Source organism: Camellia sinensis, chromosome 6 (genome assembly GCF_055761805.1).
Source record: "Camellia sinensis isolate YWXY chromosome 6, ASM5576180v1, whole genome shotgun sequence".
Lineage (NCBI taxonomy): Eukaryota > Viridiplantae > Streptophyta > Magnoliopsida > Ericales > Theaceae > Camellia > Camellia sinensis.
This window is the reverse complement of record NC_138966.1, coordinates 21,171,898-21,197,625: the sequence shown is the minus strand read 5'-3', so window position 1 is coordinate 21,197,625 and position 25,728 is coordinate 21,171,898. Positions and strand designations below refer to the sequence as shown.

Here is a 25,728-nt window from a genome sequence, read left to right as displayed (position 1 = left end):
TTTTAGGAGTGGAAAGAATTTGAATTCATTTGTTGAACCATTTTTTCATGCTGATATGTATCGTCAAGCATACTCGTTTTCAATTGGCCCAGTTCCAACTGTTGAAAAACCTGTGTGTAGCATTGAAGATGCTATGATTTTACCTCCATTGAGCAAGAGACCTGCTGGGAGGCCGAAGAAGAACAGAATTGCTTCTACTGGAGAGTTTAAAAGGGTGATTAAGTGTAGTCATTGTGAGAGTATTGGTCACCATAATAAGAGGACATGCAAGGAACCTTTGTTAAATAGTTGAGGATTATACATTTTATTGATTGAATAATACATTTGATGATTACTTTGTGTATTTTGTTTTGTGAAATGTATTTTTTAGATAGTGTATATAATAATATCAATCAAATTCATCCAGAGAAATTTTCCAATATCAATTAAAGTGTGTTTGTTGATATATACTATAGGCAGTGGGTTTGTAGTACCTGTCAAATTCATCCAGAGAAATTTACCTATGGCAGAGAAAATTCTGTGTGTTGTGTTTTGAAGCTTCATATTCATCCACATAAATTTGACAATGGCAGACTAAAGTACTGTGTGGATTGTGTTTTTTGAATTTGATAATTGTTTTGTACTAACACAGTGCATTAGAGATTGAATGATCATATAGGCACCTTCTTTGGCGAGATATGAGTTAAATTTATCTGTAAATTTCTGGTAGCTTCATATCAGTCATTTCAAGAAATGTGCACACCAGACAAAGCATACAAAAAATTATTGTACAACCAAGAAACAAAATTAAGCTCTTTTGGAATTTCTCTGAGTTGAGAATTTCTCTGGACCAGGGAAGAATTTCTCTGGACTCACTTCAACTCAAAAATTTGTGTCAAAGCCAGAGAAATTTTCCTCACCAAGTCGGAGAAATTCCTCCTCTCCAAATCATTCAACCCAGAGAAATTCATAACTCAGAAATTCCATTTTCTGTCAAATTCATCCAGAGAAATTTTCCACCATCAGAGAAAACTATCTGGGCATTGTGTTCTGAAATTTGAAATTCATGCAATGAAATTTTCCAGTGGCAGATAAAATTACTATGTGCTTTGTGTTTTGTTGAGTTTGATTATTGTTTTGTACCAACACAAAGTATTACAGATTACATGATCATATAGGCATCCCCTTGGGACGATACAAGTTAAATTTCTCTGTGAATTTCTGATAGTTCATACCAGAGAAATTTCTGCAGACAATTTTCTCTGGCAAACAATTTTCTCTGTGAATGACAATAAAATATATATATATATATATATATATATTTAACCATCGATAGGTATGAAATTTACATTAGTCGAAATTAAAAAAAAATGAAATTTAGATTAGTCAAGAAAGGATATATACATATATGTCAAGGATCATCATTCCTTCAATGTATCAACAAGAAAGGATATATACATATATGTGAGACAATTTTCTCTGTGTGGATATGTACATTGTCTTCCTTTCACTAGTTTCACTATTACATTTGTGGTTCTTCTGGAGGTATTTCAATTGGTTCAGTCCATGACCGGCCAACTTCGATCACAAATCTCTCTATGAGTTCTGCCCTCATCAACTTTATCTCTTGTGTGGACAATTTAGAGTTGATAGGTTCATGCTTGCTATATTATTTCATTATATAGCAGACAAAGAGGCCACAATCCAGACTGCATACAAATTATAGGTATGATTAGTTTTAAGAAACATGCAATTCAGATTATCTTATTTATAGATGTATGAAACTTACGAATCGCTTTCTTGTTGTGGAGCATTGTTGACATACTCAAAGTCGTAACTTGTGTTTTATGAGTTTATTAATTTGAAAGAGGGTTGTAATTGAGCGTCTCTTTCAAGGCAAGCTTTCAAAAAATTCTCCACGTAATCTTGCTGCAAAAAAATAATTTTTATATAACAGAGAAATTTACGGACAAGCCAATGGGATTCTATGAAAATTATCATCACATAAAGATGATGATGGATTAGAGAAATTTGCACTCGTTACCAATTGTTTTGCATCTTTGATATATTTGTCTTCTACATCATCCCTCCTTGGCCTTAGTAAGTTGTAGAACCTCCATAAATTGTCTTGTTTGTCCAGGACAAGCAAGGTCCAGTGATTTCCATGTGTGGACTTCTCATTACCTCCAGTATTTATTGGGAAATGGAGGAACCTGTAGTTCCTCCATGCTGTTTCAATATGCTTGTCAAATAAGGACACTCGAAAAGTTTGATTTTCTGTCATCTTGATGAAATTCTGTGTTCAGAGAAAATCAAAAAATGGTTTTATTATGACTAGTGACACAACTGGCTTCAAGAAGTATATTAAGAAGAGAAAGTAGTAAATAAATTCCAGAGAAAATCAAATAAAATAGTAGTAACATACTAAGCACATGGATGTGAAAAAAAATGAGGTTGGTTGTTGTCTCTCTCTCATTTGGTCAGCCAAAAGAATCTTTCCATAGCCATCAATGACCTGAAAAATATGATTTATAATTGTAATATTGTTTTATAAAGGCTGATGGAACATTGTAGAGAAATTTTGATGAAAGGGAAAGACTTACATTGTTGGCAATTTCTTTTTGCTTTATTAGGTTTCCAATGTCTTCAAAGGTAATGAGATTCAACTCACTTGTCCAAATTAAAGCTCTACAAGATGACAAAGAAGGGATTGAATTGTTGTTAATGCAACATAAGTTTGTAATTTGTTGTTTGTTATGTTCTATTTTGTTTGTTGTACTTACTCAAGCCCAGACACATTTGATATGTGCTGCAAGATGTCTTTTATATGATCTTTTCTCAATCTTGAAATTGGAAGAGTTTGTGGAAAGACCCAAGATTTTCTGATGTTTATAGGTTGAGGCAAGACGTACGCATCAGCATCAAGCACTTCTTTGTCCTTCGTGCTTTACTCAACTTGCTTTGCAGCTTGTTTTGAAGCTCTAGTCACTTTCGCAACTTTGGGATATTGGAATTCTGGATCATGCTGCTTTTCCTTCCTTTCTTTTGCCTTTAAATTTTTTATCATTGACGTCGGATCTTTTTTGACTCTAGACAGTGAAAATATTAGGAAAAGTGAAATTTCTTTGAAGCAACAATGATATTTCAATATGTAAATTTATTTAATTCAATATTTTGCAGTTACCATAGAGTTTCTTCTTTTGTTTCGGTTGTTGTTTGTGTGGCATTTGTTCTTGTTGGGTTGTTGGTTGTTGTTCCACTTGCATTCCAACTATACATAGTGAAAATCAAACAAGCCCCAAAAATGGAATAAGAAAATATACAGAGAAATAAAATGAGCAGTAGAAATATAACTAATGTGTTCAGAGAGATATAACTTCCAGAGAAAATTACCAATGACAGAGAAAATTATAATAAATAGAAATTTCTCTAAGTTATGTTGGCACAAGGACATAACTTTTTGTGGCTCAAGATTTTCACTGACCTTGTTGTTGAAGTTGTGTTGGTGTTCGGTATGGTTGTGTTGCTAGTTGGACGGATAGTTCTTGAACTTGTTCATGCAATTTAGCATTTTCAGTTTCAAGCTCCGAATTTGAACACCTCAACTGTTGAATTGTTTTTGTATCGTCTGCTTTTTCAACCTCCAACATCCTTAGTTTCATTCGGATTGTGCTTTCTTTTTCTTGAAGTTCTGAGTTACGTGATGCCAGGGTTCTTATTGAAATATCCTTTTTAGCAAGTAATTCAATCCAATTTCTGTCTTCTTCTTTTTTAGATTGAGAAAGTGCCTTCAGTCTTTGACGTAGATCAGCAATTTGGGCATCCTTTGATTCCTCAAATTCTTCAGGCTGCTGCATTGTTGAGCCACAAATGCCATCATGTTGTTGGTCCATCGGCTCATTATTTTCTTCTTCATCACTTTCATCCTTGTTCTCTTCTTGTTGTTCATCTTCTTCTTCATCTTCTTGTTCACTGTCTTCTTCTTTCTGTTCATTTTGTTCTTTGTCTTCTGGTTCTATTTCTTCACTTTCTTCGCTGGTTTCTTCTTCTGTGCTGCTTACTTGATGTTCTTGTCCATTGCTGGCTTCGTATTCTTCTGTGTTGCCTTCTGCTTGTTCATTCCCTCCATTTTCAGATGGATCTTGTAATGTCTCCTTGAATATGACAATTGCCTTTTTTAATTCTTTATTCGTCTTTTTACCAAGACAGAACTCCTCTGATGGGTTTTTGACTAGCTGCTTGTTATCAATCTATAACAGGAGACTCTTTTATTAGAGAAATGTTACAAAATTCACTGAGAGAAAAAATTCAAATAAGGAAAATAAAATTCATCTAAATGATACTAATGGGAAATAAATTTCAGAGAAAATTGTATGGGCCAGACAAAATTATAGACATGGAGTTAATTTTATGAGGCAGAGAAAATTATGAAACAAGCAACATAATTTAGATATCAGAGAAAATCAATCAAGGCATATAAGTTAATGTTTTACTATAATTGTGTCAGAGAAATTTGAATTCCAGTGAAAATTCATTAGAAGGGTAGAAATAAACAGTGTTTATCAAAGATGCAAGGCACATAAGTTATGCGCAGAGAGAATTACACACAAGGAGATAAAATTTGATGGGCCAGAGAAAATTATGAAACAACCAACATAATTCAGATATTAGAGAAAATCAATCAGGGCATATAAGTTAATGTGTTACAATTGTGGTCAGAGAAATTTGGATGGCAGAGAAAATTGATTACAATGGCAAAAGTAGACCAGTGGTAAGCAAAGAAGAAAACATAAATTGATAGTTTAGAGAAAATTGATCTTAATCAATCAATGCACAAGGAGGGAAACAAAGCAGTGGTCAGAGAAATTTTGGAATTTCACTGAGATTTCAGTGGCAATAGGAATCTAACCTGTCGAGGTGCAAGAAAGTGGACTGGTGTCTTCTGTAGCTGTTTCGTCAAGGTTTGCAGGTTCCACTTGGCACATCTTGGGAAGTCAGTTGTGTTACTGTCTTCCGAGTCAATGATAGTTGCATGTTCACATAGCCAATACTGTGATGAAAATGAAAGTAAATAAAATTTTGTAAACGCACAAATTTGTAAGTATGATAACTACAAATTTGAATGGATATTATACTTACCAGCAATGCAATGACACACCCCGTAACTTTTTCTGGAGTTTTGTGCAATGCCATGATAGAATCAATCAATGTTGATGTGATTGCTTCCGACCAATCATACTGTTTCATTGATTCAAGAGGTTCCACATACTTTATAAAAACCCAACCTATTGAATTCCCACTTGTTGCAAAAAATAGGATGAGACACAAGTACAATGTAACAATGATTGCTACATCTTTGAAGTCAGTTGGTTGCTTGCCTTTCATTGCTTTTGTAACGCCCTCAAAATAGTACCATTAAATCCAACAAATAAGACATGCATTGATATGTAAAAGGTTTACATTCTTCCATTTATCAGAATTCCATTACACAAGTATTACATGTTAATACTAAAAGCAGAATGCCCTACGGGCTTACAGCTTTCCAAGTTAACACTTGGTTACAACAAAAGAGTATTAACTCATACACATTAAGCCCTTGGCTTGAATTTACATGTAATACATCAAAAAGTAAAACAACAAAAGCGTGCCCGTCTCTAGCCTCCCAAGCTATGTCCTTGGAGGTGGCATGCTTCCTGTACCTGAAAATGATATTCCCATATAGGGTGAGCCACAGCCCAGTAGAAATATACTAAACCAACCATGAACAATGACTAAAAGATTAGCAATTGATAGATGGCCACCACTGATACATTCACATAAATCACCTATTTATGTCATACGACTTATGAGTCCAAGTTACTTTTCATTTTCCCCTTTTTCAACAGATAAGCATATAAGCTATATCCTCATTCTCAACGAATATGTATAACAACAACATCCACATTCACAGATAAGCATATAAGCTATATCCGCATGCTACAACAGATATGTATAACAACAATATCCACAGATAAGCATATAAGCTATATCCACACTTCACAAAGATAAGCATATAAGCTCTATCTTCACTTCTCTAGACAAGCATATGAGCTGTATCTACGGAGTTCATCCCCTATCTTCTCCCAACACTATCCGGTTTAGAGGTACATCCCCTATCTTCCCCTAAACCGCGGAGTACATCCCCCATCTTCTCATCTACACATAACGTATACAAACACATTGGTTCTATATACAATCACTCAATACATACAATTAATGTATTCTATCAACCGTCAAATTCCATGACACATTCCATTGATTAGTTTCCGTTTGCCTAATCATCATGCATTGTCTACAACAATCACGACTATCCTCCACCGATAGCCCAAATCAGTTATCTTTAAACAGAAAATAAATGCACAATGGATATTCAATCAACATTTCATTTCCTCATTCCTCACAATTAATTATCTCAATTAATTAAACAATGTAATTAGGTCAATTCCCATAATTAACATTTCAACCCTTAGGTCCCATTTTCATCAATGATTCAACATCTATTCCATTTCTCTATGCCAAACATGCATCTAGGTTTATTATGAATAAAACCCCAACTTTTGTAAAATCACACAAAACCCCAAACTTTCACAAAATTACCAAACCAGCCCCAACATCTTAAAATACCAAAATTTAAAGACAAAATCCATAGAGAGGAGTAGGATATCCCTACCTCGAAGTTTAAGCCAAAAAGGAGATGAAGACTCGAAGATCAACGTGTTCCAAATCCAAACTTTTTCAGATTAGAACAAAGCTCTCAACACCCTCTATCTTTTTAACAAAGGCCCTAGGCTAGATTCACACTCTAGGGAGATCAATTCTTAGAGAGAGTGTAAGTTTAGAGAGAGAGGGTCTCGAATCTAGGGTTTGATCAAAAAAGAAAGTGAAAAAGTGAAGTTCAAAATCGTTACTGTCCGCTGATATAAAACACGCTCGCTCGAGCGAAGACTTGGTTGCTCGAGCGGCCAGACACAGAAACTCTCGCTCGAGCCAAGGAACTCTCGCTTGAGCCAAAAACTCAGAAGTGCGCTCGAGCTAAGGAATGCTCGCTCGAGCCAACAACTCAAACCCTCAGGTCTGTAACCAGCAACACGCTCGAGCGACAGATCTCTCGCTCAAGCGAAGAACAAACCAGACTGCTCGAGCCAAGAAAAGCTCGCTCGAGCCAAGAAACACAACTCTCAGGTCCAGAACCAGACGCCATCACTCGCTCAAGCGAAACCACTCTGGCTCGACCCACCAGACACAAACTCAAGTCTCGCTCGAGCGACCAACTCCTCGCTTGAGCGAAGGTCTAAAAATTTGGGCAGTAACACTAGGCTCCCAAACACAACCAACCTGAAACAAACCTGCCCAACACATCCTATAACTCAATATACAAAGTAAAGAGGATGCAAACAAGGTGATAAACAACTACCAACATCCACGGACACATGTCCGGATCACTGTACAACAAGGGTAAAAACCCGGGATCGCTATAGCTTTGACCAAGGCATTTTTAAAAACAGGACCAGTGAGCCTTGTGTCCTTTTGAAATCTTCTCCTGAGGAATGCCGATTTTGGCTTTTTAGAGTATCTTAATGACATGGCTTCTTTACCTCCTTCCAAGCCAAAAATCAAGGTCATGTCATTTGTTGTAAAGGTCAGGTTCTTCTTCCCAACTGTGAATGCTTTTGTTTTTTCATTGTAACATTGGATTATGGCAACTACATCATCATCGGATTTCCTAGATTTCTTTGGATCCATCCTTCCAGTGGTTAGAGCTTGGATCAAATACCAAAATGGGGTCTTTTGAAGCTCTAGAAGATGTTTTGAATTGAATTTAAGTGTTTGAAAGAAGGAGACGACAGATAAGAGGTTGGATCGGAATTGAATGCTGTAGTGAGCTCTCTTTCTGTGGAGTTTAACAGGTTTTTTCCCCCTTGAGCTTGAGTCTTTTGAAGTTGGGGTACTCATCTGGATGCTAGTTGCTTCATCAGCTTGGACTTGTGTGTTTTGGGGAGGAGTTTGTGGTGTTTTGGTGCTGGTTTTTGATCTTAGATGATAAGAAGACTGAGAGAGTTGTTCTTTCTTGCTTGGTGTTTCTAGTGTTTTACTGCTGGTTTTTTATCCTAGTCCATAAGAAGACTGAGAGAGTTTCTGTTTTTTGCTTGGTGTTTCCGGTGTTTCGCTGCTTTTACGTCTTGCCATTTCTAGACAATGATTAAAACATAGAGATGTCAACATTAAATTCCAGAGAAAAATGGACATGTCAGAGAAAATTACAGATAAGGGAGAAAATTACAGAAAAGATAAAATTGGAGATGGCAGAGAAAATTACAGATAATGGAAAATTACAGAAAATTGGACATGCCAGAGAAAATTTGACATGCTAGAGAAAATTGGACATTAAAAATTAAATATCAGAGAAAATCAACACAGCATCATAAACATGGGAGAGAAATTTTCAATAATTGTTTAAATTACATATAGAAGTAAATATACCAGAGAAAATGAATGATAGAAAAAAGTAAACATGGCAAGCGAAAGAAAATTTCCATTCCACAATTAGCAAAGATAAAATAAACAAAGTAATGTAAACATGCCACTGAGAATTACACCATATTGAAATCAAGAATTGAACAAAATAAACATACCAGAGAAAAATGCACATTCTAGAGAAAATTACACATTCTTGAGGAAATTTCCATTCCAGAGAAAATTTCAATTCATAATATTAAAATGCAAGAAAAATTTACATACACAACCAGAAAAAATTAACCATGATAGAGACACTCAAGAGAGGAAAGTGGTGCGATGTGGTCACAGAAAATTATAAATACCAGAGAAACTTAGACAAGGGCAAGAGTGTAATAGACATTGCAGAGAAAAATAGATATTCCAGAGAAATTTACAAAGCAGAGAAATTCATAGATAAAATCACAGAAACATGTTCAAGAATAAGATCAAAATTCAGAGAAATAACTTTTTCTCAAAGTACAGATGGCAGAGAAAATTCAAAGAAGAAACATTCATTCCAGTCCATAATATTAAAATTCCAGAGAAAATTAAAAATGACAAAGACACACAAGGGAGGAAAGTGATGTGATGTAGTCAGAGAAAATTATAACTACCAGAGAAACTTAAGACGGGCAAGAAAGCAATAGACATTCCAGATTAAGATAGACATTCCAATTAAAAATACATATTACATAGAATTTTACGGAGCAGGAAAATTTATAGACAAAATTACAGAAACATGTTCAAGAATAAGATAAAAACACAGAAAATTATTTTTTTGAAAATAAACATGCCAGAGAAAATTGAAAGAAGAAACGTACATTAATAAAAAAATCAGAGAAATTCAAATGCCAGAGAAATTTACAGATAAAATCACACAAACATGTTGAAGAATAAGTTTAAAACACACAGAAATAACTTTTTCCAAATTCAGGTAGCTTTTTATTACGAAATTGAAACCCTAATTTATGGAAGGTTATTATAAAATGCTATTAACTGTGTTTCCAGAGAAAATCTAGTTGTATTGTAGAAAAACTGACTAGAGTTAGGATGAAACTTGAATGACAAGCTGATATGGCCCGAGATGAAGATGCGACATGACGAAGATGGACTGAGATGATGATGAGCAGTGAAAACGAAGCTTTAACCTAGGTCAGAGAAATTTGTGAGGAAGGAATGGGAATGATTTTTGGAGAAGATAACGAAGCTCTAATGTCGATGGTGCAGATGATGTTGAAACCCTAATTCTGCTGTTCTCCTGTTCGTGAAGATGCTGGATGTTTGTAATGTAACTCAGACGTCGGAATGAGTTTGTTTCTGTGTTGATTTTGGCAAGGGTATTTTGGTCCACAAAATAATTAAAAACGCGCGCCAAGTTGTTTCAGGGACCTGATGCATGACTATCTTTTTGGGTGTCCTTTATTCTCTAAATTGTTATTATTAGGGACCTTAAAAAAAATCCCCCAAATAAAAACATACATGGTGAATGTAACTAAAAAATAAATAAAATAAAGTAAAAAAAGTATGTCAAATCTATACTTCTTTACTATATATTGGCCGCGTTTGGTGTAACTGGTAAAACAGATTATAAATTATAACTTAACAGATTATAGATTATGACTTTAATCAGAAGTTGTTAATCTGTTTGGTGTAACTGTTGGATTATAGATTTAAGTTACTGGAGTAGTGTTTGTTAAATAAGCTGTGAATGAGCTTTTTCAATTAATTTTTATTTTTTATTATTCACTACTTGTCTACATTTCTCATAAAAAATAATAATAATATTCTATAGTCCATTTGGATCTTTTTCTATTTTTAAAAAAAATAAAAAATAAAAAAATTTAAGAGTATAACCGTAAATTATCATGTCCACAGCAGAAGCTGATAATCAGAAGTAAGGGGTGAACAGCTTTTCAGAATCCACTTTTTTGACTTAAAATAAGTTGTTAGAATCAGAAGCTGTTTGAAATAAGTTTAACCAAACAGTTCAAAATAACTTTTCAAAAGTCAGAAGCCATAAGTTGGCTCAAAAAAGCCCAAACAAACACCACCATTAAGCAAAATGGGTTTTTAATCCCAAGTCTTGTGGGAGCTCCAATCTCCTAATTTAAATTTTTTGATTTTTTGATTTAAAAAAAAAATCTTAGCATTTATTAACTTCTCCCAACTCCCAAGTCTTACTCTCATAATAACACTGTAATGCATTAAAAACAAGCATAAAAAAAAATTCTTTGAAATCCAACACATATGAATTCCTTGAAAAGTCTCAACATATATGATTATTATCCCTCATAATAACACTTTAATATATTAAGAACAAGCATAAAAAAAATTTCTTGAAAAGTCCAACACATATGATTATTATCAAAATATTAAACTTTAATATAATATAATAAAAAAAAGACATTTAATTCCTTGAAAATTTCAACACATATGATTATTATCAAAATATTAAACTTTAATATAATATAAAAAAAGAAAAAAAAGAAGACATTAAAAAAAAACATTTAAAAATCATAATTCACATATATAGATAACTAGCCTATCACCCGTGCTATGCACGAGATAATTATAGATATTTATATTTGTGTTAGATTTTTTTTAATATATAAATTATGTTTTTAAAGATTTTTTATAAAAATAATTTAACAATTTTTATCACTAATCATAATGTATAGGAGAAGTTGAAAAAGGTACTGTAATAACTATACACATGTTGTATCTATAATTATTTGTATGAGGGGATTTTAAACGCCGATCAAGAGATTTTGACCAAATCAATAAATGCAGGCATGTGGAAAGACATATGGATTGAAAAAATTTAATAAATGCTGATCAGGGGATTTTGACCAAATTAATAAATGTTGAGTTTTTTTTGAATAAAAAATAAAAAATTTAGAAAATTCAGATTGAAATATTGAAACTCCCACAGGTTTTAGTGTTTAAAAATCTAATTTTACTTAATATATAATATAAATAAATTGTAAACACAATTCATACATAACACGGATGACATGCTACTGATACTATAATGCCAAATCATTTGATATCGTCAAATACACCCCACTACTCAAAACTCAAAAAGTTCACTTTGCAACTCACATATCTACCTAAATTTATATCTATCTATGTATATCTATACTATATATTAAGTAAAAGAGGATTTTTAACTCCAAGCCTTGTGGAAGCTCCAATCTCCCAATCTAAGTTTCTTGATTTTTTGATTTAAAAAAAAAAAAAAACTTAACATTTATTAACTTCTCTCAACCCCTCTTACCCTCATAATAACACTTTAATGCATTAAAAACAAGCATAAAAAAAATTCTTTGAAATCCAACACATATGAATTCCTTAAAAAGTCCCAACACATATGATTATTATCCCTCATAATAACACTTTAATGTATTAAGAACAAGTATAAAAAAAATTCTTGAAAAGTCTAACACATATGATTATTATAAAAATATTAAACTTTAATATAATATAATAAAAAAAAGATATTTAATAACACATATGATTATTATCAAAATATTAAACTTTAATATAATATAAAAAAGGAAAAAAAGAAGACATTTACAAAAATAAAATAAAAAAGAAGACATTTAAAAATCGCAATTAAAAAAAAAAACCCTTAACATTTATTAACTTATCCCAACCCCAAGTCTTACCCTCATAATAACACTTTAATGCATTAAAAACAAGTATAAAAAAAATTCTTTGAAATCCAACACATATGAATTTCTTGAAAAGTCCCAACACATATGATTATTATCCCTTGTAATAACACTTTAATGCATTAAGAACAAATATAAAAAAAAATTCTTGAAAAGTCTAACACATATGATTATTATCAAAATATTAAACTTTAATATAATATAATAAAAAAAAAGACATTTAATTCCTTGAAAAGTCTAACACATATGATTATTATCAAAATATTAAACTTTAATATAGTATAAAAAAGGAAAAAAAGAAGACATTTAAAAAAAAAAAAAAAGACATTTAAAAATCGCAATTCACATATATAGATAATTGCAAACATATTCTGTGCATAGCACGGGTGATATGCTAGTATATATTAAGAAAAAAAGGGTTTCTAACCCTCAAGTCTTGTGGGAGTTCTAATATGTCAATCTTAATTTTCTAAAATTTTTATTTAAAAAAAAAGAAACCTCAGCATTTATTAATTTGGTTAAAATCTCCTAATCAACATTTATTAACTTTTTTCAATTCACATATCTTTCCACATGCATGCATTTATTGATTTGGTCAAAATTCTTGATTAGCATTTAAAATCCTCTCATACAAATAATTATAGATGCAACCCGTACATAGTTACTGCAGTACCCTTTTCAACTTCTCTCATACACTATGGTTAGTAATAAGATTGTTAAATTATTTTTATGAAAAATCTTAAAAAACATAATTTATATATTAAAAAAATCTAAAACAAATATATATATTTATAATTATCTCGTGCATAGTACGGGTGATAGGCTAGTATATATATATACTATATATTAAGTAAAAGGGGGTTTTAACCTCCAAGGCCTGTGGGAGCTTTAATATATCAATCCTAATTTTCTAATTTTTTGTTTTTTTAAAAAAAAAATTAACCTCAACATTTATTAATTTCTCTCAATCCATAAGATTTTTTGACTTTTCTCATAATTACTACAGTACATTTTCCAAAACAAATAACTTGTATATTAAAAAAATTTAAAACAAATATAAATATCTATATCTATATCTATATCTATCTATTTATTTATATCTATCTCTAACCCACAAGTTTTGTGGGAGTTCCAATATCTGAACCTTAATTTCTTAATATTTTTGTTTTTTTTTTTTGAAAAAAAAAACTTAGAACTTATTAAATTCTTCCAAGTCTTTTTAACTTCTCCACAACACAAACTCTTTTTAACTTTTCACATACCTATGGCAAACAGTGAGTCTCCTTTTTATTTTCTCCTTATTGACTTCTCACTTCTACACTTTCAGCTTCAGTGACCATGTATGCAAATAGTAAGTCTTCTTTTTGTTTTCTTCTTCTTGACTTTTCCTTTTGTTTACTGTTTTAATATTGCAGTTAGATAGCGCATAAAAATATTTGTGATTTGTCTAGCGAATAAAAAATTATAATCTGATTTTTTAATATGATTGAAGTTAGACAAATATAAACTCTCACAAAGAGAAAAATGTGATTATAATTAGTTGAATGATTCTTTTTTTTTTTTTTAATGTGATTGTAGTTAGTTTAATATTTTTTTTTCATTTATTTATTTTATTATGGGAAAAATGTGATGTGATTGTCGTTTGTTCAATGGCTTTTTTTTTAATATGATTGTTGTTAGGGCTGTTCAAAAATCCGTTCAAACCGGTAATCCGGACCGAATCAGACCGAATCATATGGTTTGGTTCGGCTCTATTAAGAATTGGTTCGGTTTCGGATTAAGAAATATGAGAACCGTAAAAACGGTTCGGTTAATGGATTTTATGAAAAAATCGCGGTTCGAACCGAACTGAACCAAATTTTAAAAGATATATATATATATATATATATAATATCAAGCTTTATTTTTATTAATTGGTTTTTTATAATTTTAATGATAGTAGGATGGTATATATATGTAATATTAAGTAATGCCTTAATATTATTAGTTTTTATCATGAGTTAAATGTAATTAGTTTGAGTAATTATTTTGCTAATATTAATAATTTATTCTTATAAATAAAAAGTTTTGGAACCGTAACCGAACCGTAAACCAAATCGTTTTTTCGATTTGGTTCTGCTCCGGTTTTACAAGTGTAACGGTCTGGTCTGCTTCTCAAAATTACAGAACCGTTAGGATCGGTTCGGTTCTTAGATTTTCTCAGAACCGAACCAATCCGGACCGTGTACACTTCTAATTGTTGTAGTTAGTTCAATAGTTTCTTTTTTAATGTTATTTAATCTTTTTATTTACTATTTTAATTTTATTTTTAATATGATTGAAATTAGATAAATATAAACACTCACAAAGAAAAAAAATGTGATTGTAGTTAGTTCAATGGTTCTTTTTTTTTTTAATGTGATTGTAGTTAGTCAATGGTTCTTTTTTTCATTTATTTATTTATTTTATTATGGAAAAAATGTGATATGATTGTAATCTGTTTAATGGTTCTTTTTTTAATGTGATTTAATCTTTTATTTACTGTTTTAATTATTTTTCTTTACAATTATTTATGAAAAAAATATGATTGTAGTTAGATAACATAAAAATATTTGTGATTTGATTTGATTTTTTTTTTATTTGATTTTTAAAGTACCAATTATTGATAATGATTAGATTGTATTTTGAAAAAAAAATTGTAATTGATTTTTTTAACCCACTGTGTTTTTTGAAAAAAAAATTATTGTTTTTTTTAACTATCAATTCACTTAATTTGTGATTTGATTTTTAACTCACTGTGCTTTTTAAAAAACAAAATGGATTGTACTCATTAAGGTCACATAATGTACCAATTACTGATGATTAGATTGTACTTTGACCAAAAAAAATTGTAATTGATCTTTTTAACTCATTATGTTTTTTGAAAAATAAAGTATTGTGTTTTTTAATTATCAATTAACTTAATTTGTGATTGATTTTTTTTAATTATCTATACTATATATTAAGCAAAAGGGAGTTTTTAACCCCAATGCTTGTGGGAGCTCTAATATCCCAATCTAAATTTTCTAAATTTTTTATTGAAAAAAAAAACTCAACATTTATTGATTTGGTCAAAAGTCCTTAATCACCATTTAAAATCTTCTCATACAAATAATTATAGATACAACCCGTATATAGTTACTGCAATATCATTTTCAACTTCTCCCATACAATATGGTTAGTGATAAAAATTGTTAAATTATTTCATAAAAAATCTTTAAAAACATAATTTATATATTAAAAAAAAATCTAACACAAATATAAATATATATAATTATCCCGTGCATAGCACGTGTGATAAGCTAGTATATATTAAGGAAAAGGGGGTTTCTAACCCCAAGCTTTGTGAGAGCTCCAATCTCACAATCTTAATTTTTAAATTTTTTTTTTTAAAAAAAACTTAGTATTTATTGATTTGGTTAAAATCTCTTGATCAGCATTTATTAACTTTTTCCAATTCACACGTCTTTCCACATGTCTACATTTATTGATTTGATCAAAATTCTTGATCAGTATTTAAAATTCCTTCATACAAATAATTATAGATACAACCCATGCATAATTACTACAGTAGTCTTTTCAATTTCTCCCATACACTATGATTAGTAATAAGATTGTTAAATTATTTTTATCAAAAATCTTAAAATACATAATTTATATATTACAAAAAATTTAAAATAAATAAAAATATTTATAATTATCTCGTACATAAATTCTTATGAAATAATAGATGATGTTTCAATATACAATGCACATCATATATAATTCTACTATTGACAATGCGCATTGTATATAATCCTCTTTACAAAATTACATAAATTTTTATAATCTCACAAAACTTCAACCTTTTTTGTGAAGTTACTTGTACAAAATCATAAAAACTTACATAGTTTTGTGGTAAAATTGCATAGCACATTGGAAAATTTTCTATTATTTGATAATATCACATTTGTAACATAACATTATTAAGATTATGGGATAAATTACAAATATATTATTTGAAATTTACTTAAAATACAAATTCCTCATTTTATTTTAAAAATTATATCCTACTCCTTCAAATTTCTAATCGTAAAACAATTGATCCATTTTATTTATTTATTTATTTATAATTGTGTCTCTAAACCAATTTACTCATATCTTGACTAAATCTGAAACCTTAAAATTAACGACTAGACAAATCATTAAATCAATTAAAAATTTAATTATGTTATAAATATATTCTAATTAATAATTCTAATAATTTTATTATTATATAAAAGAATAATTAGAAATTTTAAATAAATATATGTATTTATAATTGAGAAAAATACATATCAATCATTTTGCTTGGTTTGGGTTTTCTAAAACACTTCTTAAAAAATTCCTACTTTCTTGTTTTTCCTATTTTTTTGTTTTTACCGAATTTTTTTTAATATTTTAAGCAATTGTTTTAATTTTTAGACACATTTAACATAAATAATTTTAAAAATTATAATTTTCGTGAAAAAATCTTTAAAAAATTCACTAAATACCAAAAATAAAAAAAAACAAAAATTCAGTATATTTTAGTATTTTTGTGTATTTATTAATTTTTTAATATATTTGTCACAAATATTTACTTTTTAGATATATCTAAATAAAGTGTATCTAAAAAAGTAAAGAAAAAAATGCTTAATTTTTTTAAAATATTTACTAAAAATAAAAAACATGAAAAACAAAAAAATTAATTATGAAAAAACTGAATTCAAATACACTAAATAGTACTTAAAAAAAAAATTACAAATCTATTAAAAAAATTAAGTTTTTAATTATTAATATATAATATTTAAAAAAAATATCACTGATGTGATACTTTCTCTTGGAGTATAAGTAGGTATTTGACATGCACTTAAAAAAATGTATTTTTTTTTATATAGATACACTTATTTATACTATAACAATCAATATCTATCAACATCTATTCTTTATTTTTCTACACACTTTCTATACTTTTCTATACATTTTTATTATAAAAAGTTAAAAAGTGAACTTAGGAACAATTTGAAAACTTGCTTAAAATTAATTTTTTTGACTTTTTTAAATTTTTTTTTTTATACAAAAAGTCAATTTTTTACACAAATAATCACAAAAAAATTAAAAAAAACCAAAAAATTAATTTTTTAATAACTTCTTAAAATATCACATATTTATCCTAAGTTTATTTTATTCAAGTTAGTCTGGGCATTGATGTTGATGGTTTTGAACAAAATCTACCCGCCCAATCCACGTGTCGGCGAATTTTAAGGTAAAAATTGAAAAAAATCCAACGTGTCGCCACACACGTGACCACCAAAATATTTTTAATTTTGTCTTTCATTGCCGCCTTCTTCTTGTGCTTCATCTTCATCGTCATCTTCGTTCTCGGCCGTTTCGTACGGCGGAGAAACAAACGCACCCCACCACATTTTCCCAAACCGTTGTCATCTCAATTCGATTCGATCTCCTTCAATGGCGGACCAAAATTCAAATTCAAATTCAGATTCAGATTCAAATTCAGTCATCTATCTTCACGGCGATCTCGATCTCCAGATTCTCGAAGCTCGATTTTTACCTAACATGGATTTGATGTCCGAGCGCTTCCGTCGCTGTTTCAGCGCCTTCGATTCCTGCCGGAACCCTTTCTCCGGCGCCGCACGCAAGCTCCGCCGCCACCGCCCAAACAAAATTATCACCAGCGACCCTTACGTCACCGTCTGCCTCGCCGGCGCTACCGTGGCTCGAACTCGCGTTATCTCCAACAACCAAGACCCTGTCTGGAACGAGAACTTCAAAATCCCTCTCGCTCATCCAATCTCTCAGGTCGAGTTTCAAGTCAAGGACAATGATATGTTCGGCGCAGATTTGATCGGAATCACCACTGTTCCGGCGGAGAAAATCAAGTCCGGCGATCTCATCGACGATTGGTTTCCGATCATTGGATCCAACGGTAAGCCTCCGAAGCCTGATTGCGCTGTTCGTCTCGTGATCAGATTCAAACAATGCGATCACAATCCTGTTTTCAATCACGGAATTGTAGCTGATCCAGACTGTTTCGATGTCAAACAGAGCTATTTTCCGGTGAAGCATGGAGGTTCGGTGACTCTGTATCAGGACGCTCATGTGCCTGATGGTATGCTTCCTGAGATTGAATTGGATGAGAAAATGGTGTTTAGGCATGACAAGTGTTGGGAAGACATATGTCATGCGATTCTAGAGGCTCATCATATGGTGTATGTTGTTGGATGGTCAATTTTTCATAAGGTGAGGCTGGTTAGAGAGCCGAGCAAGCCGTTGCCGAGCGGTGGGAATTTGACTCTCGGAGATTTGCTCAAGTATAAGTCGCAAGAAGGGGTTCGAGTTCTATTGTTGGTTTGGGATGACAAGACCTCTCATAGCAAGTTTTTCATCAATACGGTATGAATCTTTTGATTTTCTTTTTTCTTTTTTTCATTTTAGTTCATAAATGCTGAGTTATGTTAATTTATTGATAGTATTTGTTAAAGGAAAGATTTGTCTAGTGTGTGCTCCCCTGAGTAATTACCCATTTAAGGCATTTTTCATTGATGTTGATATATTCAATTGAGGTTCTGATGATTAATATAATCAGAAGAAATTTGGGTTAATTTATAGTTGACTTGTACAATTAGCAATGTTCTGTGCATTTTTGTAGGACTCTAAGCTGAAATTATAAAGAGGAAAATAAACTTTGTGAAAACAAAAAATTGTGTTGGGTAAGATTAACAACTCTGCCAAAAGTTGATCAGGGACTTTAACCTTTTTAGGGTAAGGATTGTCACAAAATAAAAATAGAAATCTTAATACCTACCTCATAATAACATACTAGGATCTTCTGCAATAATACACACTCGCAATACTCTTGCAATGGTGGGTTAAGAGTCCAAAACACAATCATTGCAAGGTTAAACCAGCCAATGATTGTGTTTTTTATTCGTAAACCACCATTGCAAGATTATTGTAAGGGTGGATTGTTGTAGAGGATCCCACTCCCATAATAACAGGGCCTTTGGAACAGTAGTAACCAGTGAGGGAGCTTTAGGTGACATTCAGTATTACAATTACATCTGTTTGTACTACTTTTGTTAAGTAAGATGTTATGATGAGCTATCAACAAGCTTTTCCAGGAGTAGTCCTGCATTTTCTACATTGATGTCTGACATTAAATATTCATGATGTGCAGCTGCAATAACACTCTGCATTTTATTTTTAAAAATGCTGTTATGGAATTTCCAGATTATAAGGATGATCACCTTAATTTAGTATTCATGAATTCTATTGGATTGAGCTGGTATTATACATTCTTTAGTGGGATGTGGTTGATAGTTTGTGCTACTGGCCTCCTTTGTTTAGATACAAGTTTACAGGGCAAAGATGCTAGATGCCTACTTCCACTTTGTGCACAATTCTTATGTTCAACTAACATCATCCTTTGTTAACATTAGTTCATTTTAAAGATTATTTCTGATGTTAGTTGTGGTTTTGTGCAGCAAGGAGTGATGCAAACTCATGATGAAGAAACTCGGAAGTTTTTCAAGCACTCTTCTGTCAGTTGTGTGCTCGCACCTCGATATGCAAGCAGTAAGCTCAGCATTTTCAAGCAGCAGGCATGCTTTATACTGTGGTCGACTAATTGCTTTCTTTTCTTGTGTATCAAATAAAACGATCATAGGAAAATGCTCACTGATAATGATATAATATAAGCATTTTGGAAGATAACTTTGGTCCCAGTGGTTAAGTTTTATGGTTATATGCATCGAACTCTTGTGGAGCTTGAAAACATCTTCATCTGCTACCATTTGTTCAATTCGTTTTTGCTACCATTTCACGCTGAGTTTGTGGCATAAAGTTTTGTTCTGCGGCTTCTTTATCCTGTCAATCTCAATGTGAAATCTTCAGGCTAAAGAAACCCTGCATACACAACAGAAATATTTTATCAGCAAAAACTGTTCATGTATAGAAACGTAAAGAAACCTTAAATTTACATGTAAAAATGTCTTAAAAGACACTCATTTCATCTAAAATAGATAAGAAGCTGATTATCTTTTCTTCTTGCATCTGACATCAGGTTGTCGGAACTCTCTATACACACCATCAGAAATGTGTGCTTGTAGATTCCCAAGCATATGGAAATAACCGGAAGGTAACTGCTTTTATGGGAGGTCTGGACCTCTGTGATGGTCGCTATGATACGCCTGAGCATCGACTATTTCGTGATCTTGACACTGTATTTCAGGATGATTATCATAATCCAACATTTTCTGTAAGCGTTCCTTTCTTCTGAAATTCTATGTCTTCAGGTTTCTTTAGTATACCGATATTGTACAGGTTAAATTAAATTGAAATCCCAATTGCGATTGATTATTGGGTAACAATTTAGAGGAACGACATGAAAGGGGGAAAAAAGTACTATTATTATTTACTCATGAGCTCCCTGAGTGTCTTCAAGCCCAGGACTTATATCCTGCTATTTTGTTCATCATGAATGTTTGAACAACTAATATAGACCATAGTAGATGAAGACAGTTTCTTTGGCAAATGAACATAATGTTTGATATGAAAGCTATAATTTTCTTCACTGGCTATAATATAATTTAGCTGGACGAAGCTATAATTAAGCTGGACTTCTATGCTTGCCAATGACACATTGAAGTATGAATAATTTATGCATATATTTTTACCGGACTAGTATAATGCCAGTCATTATGTTAGGGTAATGCTAAATGGTTTTTTCAATATGGTGTATGATTTTATCTCTTGTAATAGGCAGGAACTCAGGGTCCGAGACAACCATGGCACGATTTGCATTGTAGAATTGACGGGCCTGCTGCATATGATGTGCTCACAAACTTTGAGCAGAGGTGGAAAAAAGCCACCAAATGGTCGGAGTTTGGACAACGTTTCAAAAGAATATCTCATTGGCATGATGATGCATTAATAAAGTTAGAACGCATTTCATGGATACTTAGTCCCAACTCTTCCATTCCGAATGACGATCCTGTATTGTGGGTTTCCAAGGAAGACGATCCTGAAAACTGGCATGTTCAGGTTAATTAGTATGCACATCTTGCCTAAACAAAGCTTCTATTATCTGATTCGAATGTCAGTAAACTAATCTTGGTTAGTTGTGCCATTGTTAACAGGTTTTCCGATCCATAGATTCAGGTTCTGTGAGAGGATTTCCGAAAGATGTTCATTCAGCTGAGACTCAGGTTTTCTTAATTCCGTTTCTTTTTAGTGTTAAGTTAGCACATTGGAAAGTTCTACTGAATTTGTCTGTTCTTTTCAGTTTTGATAATTGTTTGTGTTTGTAACATTCTTTATTGCAGAACCTAGTCTGTGCAAAAAATCTAGTGATCGACATGAGCATTCAAACAGCATATGTTCAGGCAATAAGATCTGCCCAGCACTTTATATATATCGAGAATCAATATTTCCTTGGGTCCTCATATGCATGGCCATCTTACAAAGAAGCAGGTTCAACTAAAGTTCCTTCATTATAAACACATTGTTGTGTAGCATTAGTGGCCTCCGCATTTGAATCTTCTTTTTATACAAATATAACTAGCTTGATAGTTGCTGAATTAATAGTTTCAACAATAATAAACAGCCTAATCCTATTGGAAATACAGTATTTGTCAGAATCATGTTTCCATTTACAGAGTCCATCTTACATCCATATTATGTTTTTATAAACACATTTACGTATGTTGTTAATGTTGTGATTACAAAAACATCCATAAATTATTTTCAGTTTCTTTTGTTTCTTGTGAAGATAGTTGAAATTCAGTTAATTTTGACTAGGTGCTGATAATCTGATCCCAATGGAGTTGGCACTAAAGATTGTTAGCAAGATAAGAGCAAAAGAGAGGTTTGCAGTTTATGTTGTCATTCCAATGTGGCCTGAGGGTCTTCCATCATCTGCCTCTGTACAAGAAATCTTATTCTGGCAGGTAATGTGATATGCAAAACTATAATTTATTTGACATGTGTAGGAGATTGATAGCAGCTCAAATAAAAGTTGAGCTCAATTTTAGGGCACTGGAAGGTAGGCAAACAAACAAATGGACATTGTCAAAGTGAAGAGATTTGGGGAAAATTTACTTCAAAATTCATTTCTATGTTTTCAAAATAATTAGTGTTATGTTGTTGGTAAACATTGTTAACATGAAGGACAGCCATGGTATATGTATTCTTGCATTGTGAATGTACATATTTAGTGCCCTTCTTTAAGTACTATGTGGAGATCTTTAGTTTTGCTTGCAGTAATTCATCTTAATTTGGCATGGTACATTGACAACCTGAAATTAGTTTTGGCCATAAGCACTCTATTAGCTTGGGAGAAATTTGACATTGCATATATCATATACCAAGCATACTTTTATCTATGTGACAGGCAGACTATTAGTTTAATTTGGCTCTTTGATTTTGCAGGGACAAACTATGCAAATGATGTATGAAATTATTGCACAAGAGTTGAAATCCATGCAACTTGACAATTCTCCAAAAGACTACCTTAATTTCTATTGTCTTGGTAATCGTGAAGAATGCCCACAAGAAGATCCAAATTCAAGCAATCAGCCTTCCTCTAATGGTGATACGGTAATCATGCAAACCCAACTTATTTTTAGTAGTTCAATATCTTCACCAATTGATGTACAGTGGGTCCTAATTACTACTCGAGATTTGTAACTTGATTTTTCTGCAACTAATGATCCACATATCTAAGTAACTGTTCTCAAAATGTAAAATATCCGAATTGTAGTATGGTTTAAAATTGAACTGGATGCATATGATCTGAATTTTATACAAGGCTTAGCTATAGGGCATCCGCTATTTGGGAATATTCTGGCCTTAAGAGACAAATGTAGTTTCCTTGCATTTGATAGTCACAGATCTTATTTTCATTATTTCAAAAATAATGCTCAGGATGTCAGATTCAGTTCAGAAATGTAGGTTTGAAGAGCATTAGGTGTCCAGCTTCTATGATTCTTTTATTCTTTTCATATATATATATATATATATCATGAAACATAGTGCAAAAATTCTACTGCCAATGTCCGTGGGCTTTTTCATTTTTCTTCCCCTCAAGCCCTTGTTGTAATTGGGTTATTTTTACATCTTCTAATTATTTAAGGTTATTCAAGGTTATAACAGATCTTATTTTCATTATTTCAAAAATAATGCTCAGGATGTCAGATTCAGTTCAGAAATGTAGGTTTGAAGAGCATTAGGTGTCCAGCTTCTATGATTCTTTTATTCTTTTCATATATATATATATATATCATGAAACATAGTGCAAAAATTCTACTGCCAATGTCCGTGGGCTTTTTCATTTTTCTTCCCCTCAAGCCCTTGTTGTAATTGGGTTATTTTTACATCTTCTAATTATTTAAGGTTATTCAAGGTTATAAGTGCTCGCATGGATTAATACGAAACCCATTGATTTTCTGGTTGACTACCTGACTATGAACATTACTGTGCCCACTAACTCCTCTTGAATTTGGCATTGCATTTGCTCTTTATCTTTCTCTCGTGGTGTTAAATTAAATTGGCTTTGTTGATGTTTAGCCCTTCTGAAAATCTGTTTAAAACATATGTATATGTATTACATAAATATTAGTACTTATTTCATTGTCCAGTAAGTTGGAAGCTGCATGTTCTGGAATCCTGACCAATTCTCTAGGATTCAAACTATAAATATCTTTCAAACTAATGCTCTGAAAGAATTTGTAGGTTTGATTTTGTAACAATCCATTGAATCTTCTCTTTTTAGTAGAGTTCTGTATGTGAATTTGAAACATAAAATTTGTTATGATGTGAAACAAACCTGGAGTTAAATTTTTTCAAACAAATCTTTCAGGTTTCAGCTTCACAAAAATTCGGACGGTTTATGATTTATGTACATGCAAAGGGGATGATAGTAGATGACCAGTATGTGATTTTGGGGTCTGCCAATATTAACCAACGATCTATGGCTGGTTCAAGGGACACTGAGATAGCTATGGGTGCATATCAACCACATCACACTCGGGCTTGTAAGGAAAATCCACGTGGCCAGGTTGGTATCCTTGTTCATAGTGTTTGATATGTTTCATAATAATTTTCATTGTTTGTCATATGCATACAATATGCTATTATATTAAAAGAAGATCTAATTTTTTGTGCCTGATCTTCCTTGTGTGTGCCTACTGCCACTTAGCACATTTAGATTGTCAAAGGAATAATTAAATAACAAAGATGAGGAAGAATATTACAATGAGGAAAGGAAATGCATCGGGTGTCTACTATCAGAATATAATGTTTATAACCTGCTTTCTTGAATGACTTAGGTTGCTACTCCATTGAATGCTATCATTTAATCTGCCATCAACCTTCTTGGTGCTCGTGCAAACACATGCGCTTTACATACTTGAAGATGTTTGGAATTCACTCACGATAATAACACAATTGTTAAACTTCCATTGAGAAATATATTGCGGCACAGAGTTAGTTCTTAAATTGATTGATGTTCATGTTCTTTTTTTTTTTTGGAGGGGGGGGGGGGGGGGGGGGGTTGGGGGTTGTGGGTATTGATGTTCATGTTCAAAAGACAAAATAAAATATTAATTGATATTCAATTGCAGGTATATGGATACAGAATGTCACTATGGGCAGAGCACCTAGGAAAGCTAGACGAGTGCTTCAAGGAGCCTGAGAGTTTGGTTTGTGTGGAGAGCGTGAACAAAATCGCTGAAGAGAACTGGAAGAAATTCACCACCGAGGAATTCACCCCATTGCAGGGCCATCTTCTAAAATACCCGGTGGAAATAGACACCAATGGTAAGGTGGGCCCCTTGCCTGGACAAGAGAACTTCCCGGATATCGGGGGTAAGGTGCTTGGTGCTCGTACAACCACCCTCCCCGATGCTTTAACTACATAGGCTCTGCCAGTTTTCATGCCTGCTGTTTACTGTAACTGTGTAGAATATTGCATGAGCCAAGTGGTGGATAACGGATCTTTAAGACGGCATTCTTCTCAATTTGTAAAGTAATTTTGTAAAATGGAATGCATGTTGTACAGAGTGTTTGAAACTCAAGAGAGGGAGTGGGTGAGTGTGTGTGTGTGTGTGGTGTAATTGGATACCCCAATGAGAAGATCATAGTAGGGTGTTCTAGAAGGTGGTGGAAAATCACTTACAAATGTAATTGTGTGAATGGACAAGTATTTTTAGCTATGTAATTTCACAACATACTTTTCAATATATATTTAGCTTTTTTCTTTCTTTCTATCTTCTTTTTTCCTTTCTTCTTTTATTTTATGTTTAGAGCATGGATATGCAGATGATTAAAAAAAATGAAGTGAAAGAAATTAAATTTGTTTTCTTTCATATTCTTTTGACTTGATAAATTCAAAATTCAAAATTCAAAATTCAAAAATTTGTTCTAAAGGATGAATTGTTCATCAGCTATACAAGAAGTTTGATACCAGATAAGATTATCATTAATGTTATAATACGTAAATTTC

At 32.0% G+C, this 25,728-nt stretch overlaps 1 protein-coding gene across 2 annotated transcripts; it reads left to right on the top strand.

The window, feature by feature from the left end:
* Nucleotides 1–17,503: 17,503 nt before the first annotated feature.
* On the top strand, nt 17,504–25,490 carry LOC114260536 (phospholipase D delta). 2 transcript variants are annotated; one of them, XR_014332007.1, is made up of 11 exons: nt 17,555–18,620; nt 19,712–19,828; nt 20,290–20,484; nt 20,988–21,269; nt 21,365–21,433; nt 21,551–21,698; nt 22,026–22,174; nt 22,656–22,823; nt 24,085–24,282; nt 24,554–24,709; nt 24,848–25,490. XR_014332007.1 is itself a non-coding variant. In XM_082873401.1 (10 exons), exons 1-10 carry the CDS (start codon nt 17,676–17,678, stop codon nt 25,142–25,144), a joined length of 2,568 nt encoding a protein of 855 aa, XP_082729527.1. In that variant the 5' UTR covers nt 17,504–17,675; the 3' UTR covers nt 25,145–25,490. The 2 variants fall into 2 exon arrangements, 1 of the variants encoding a protein (XP_082729527.1); XM_082873401.1 differs by lacking the exon at nt 24,554–24,709 and having other exon boundaries at nt 17,504–18,620.
* The last annotated feature ends 238 nt before the right edge of the window (nt 25,491–25,728 follow it).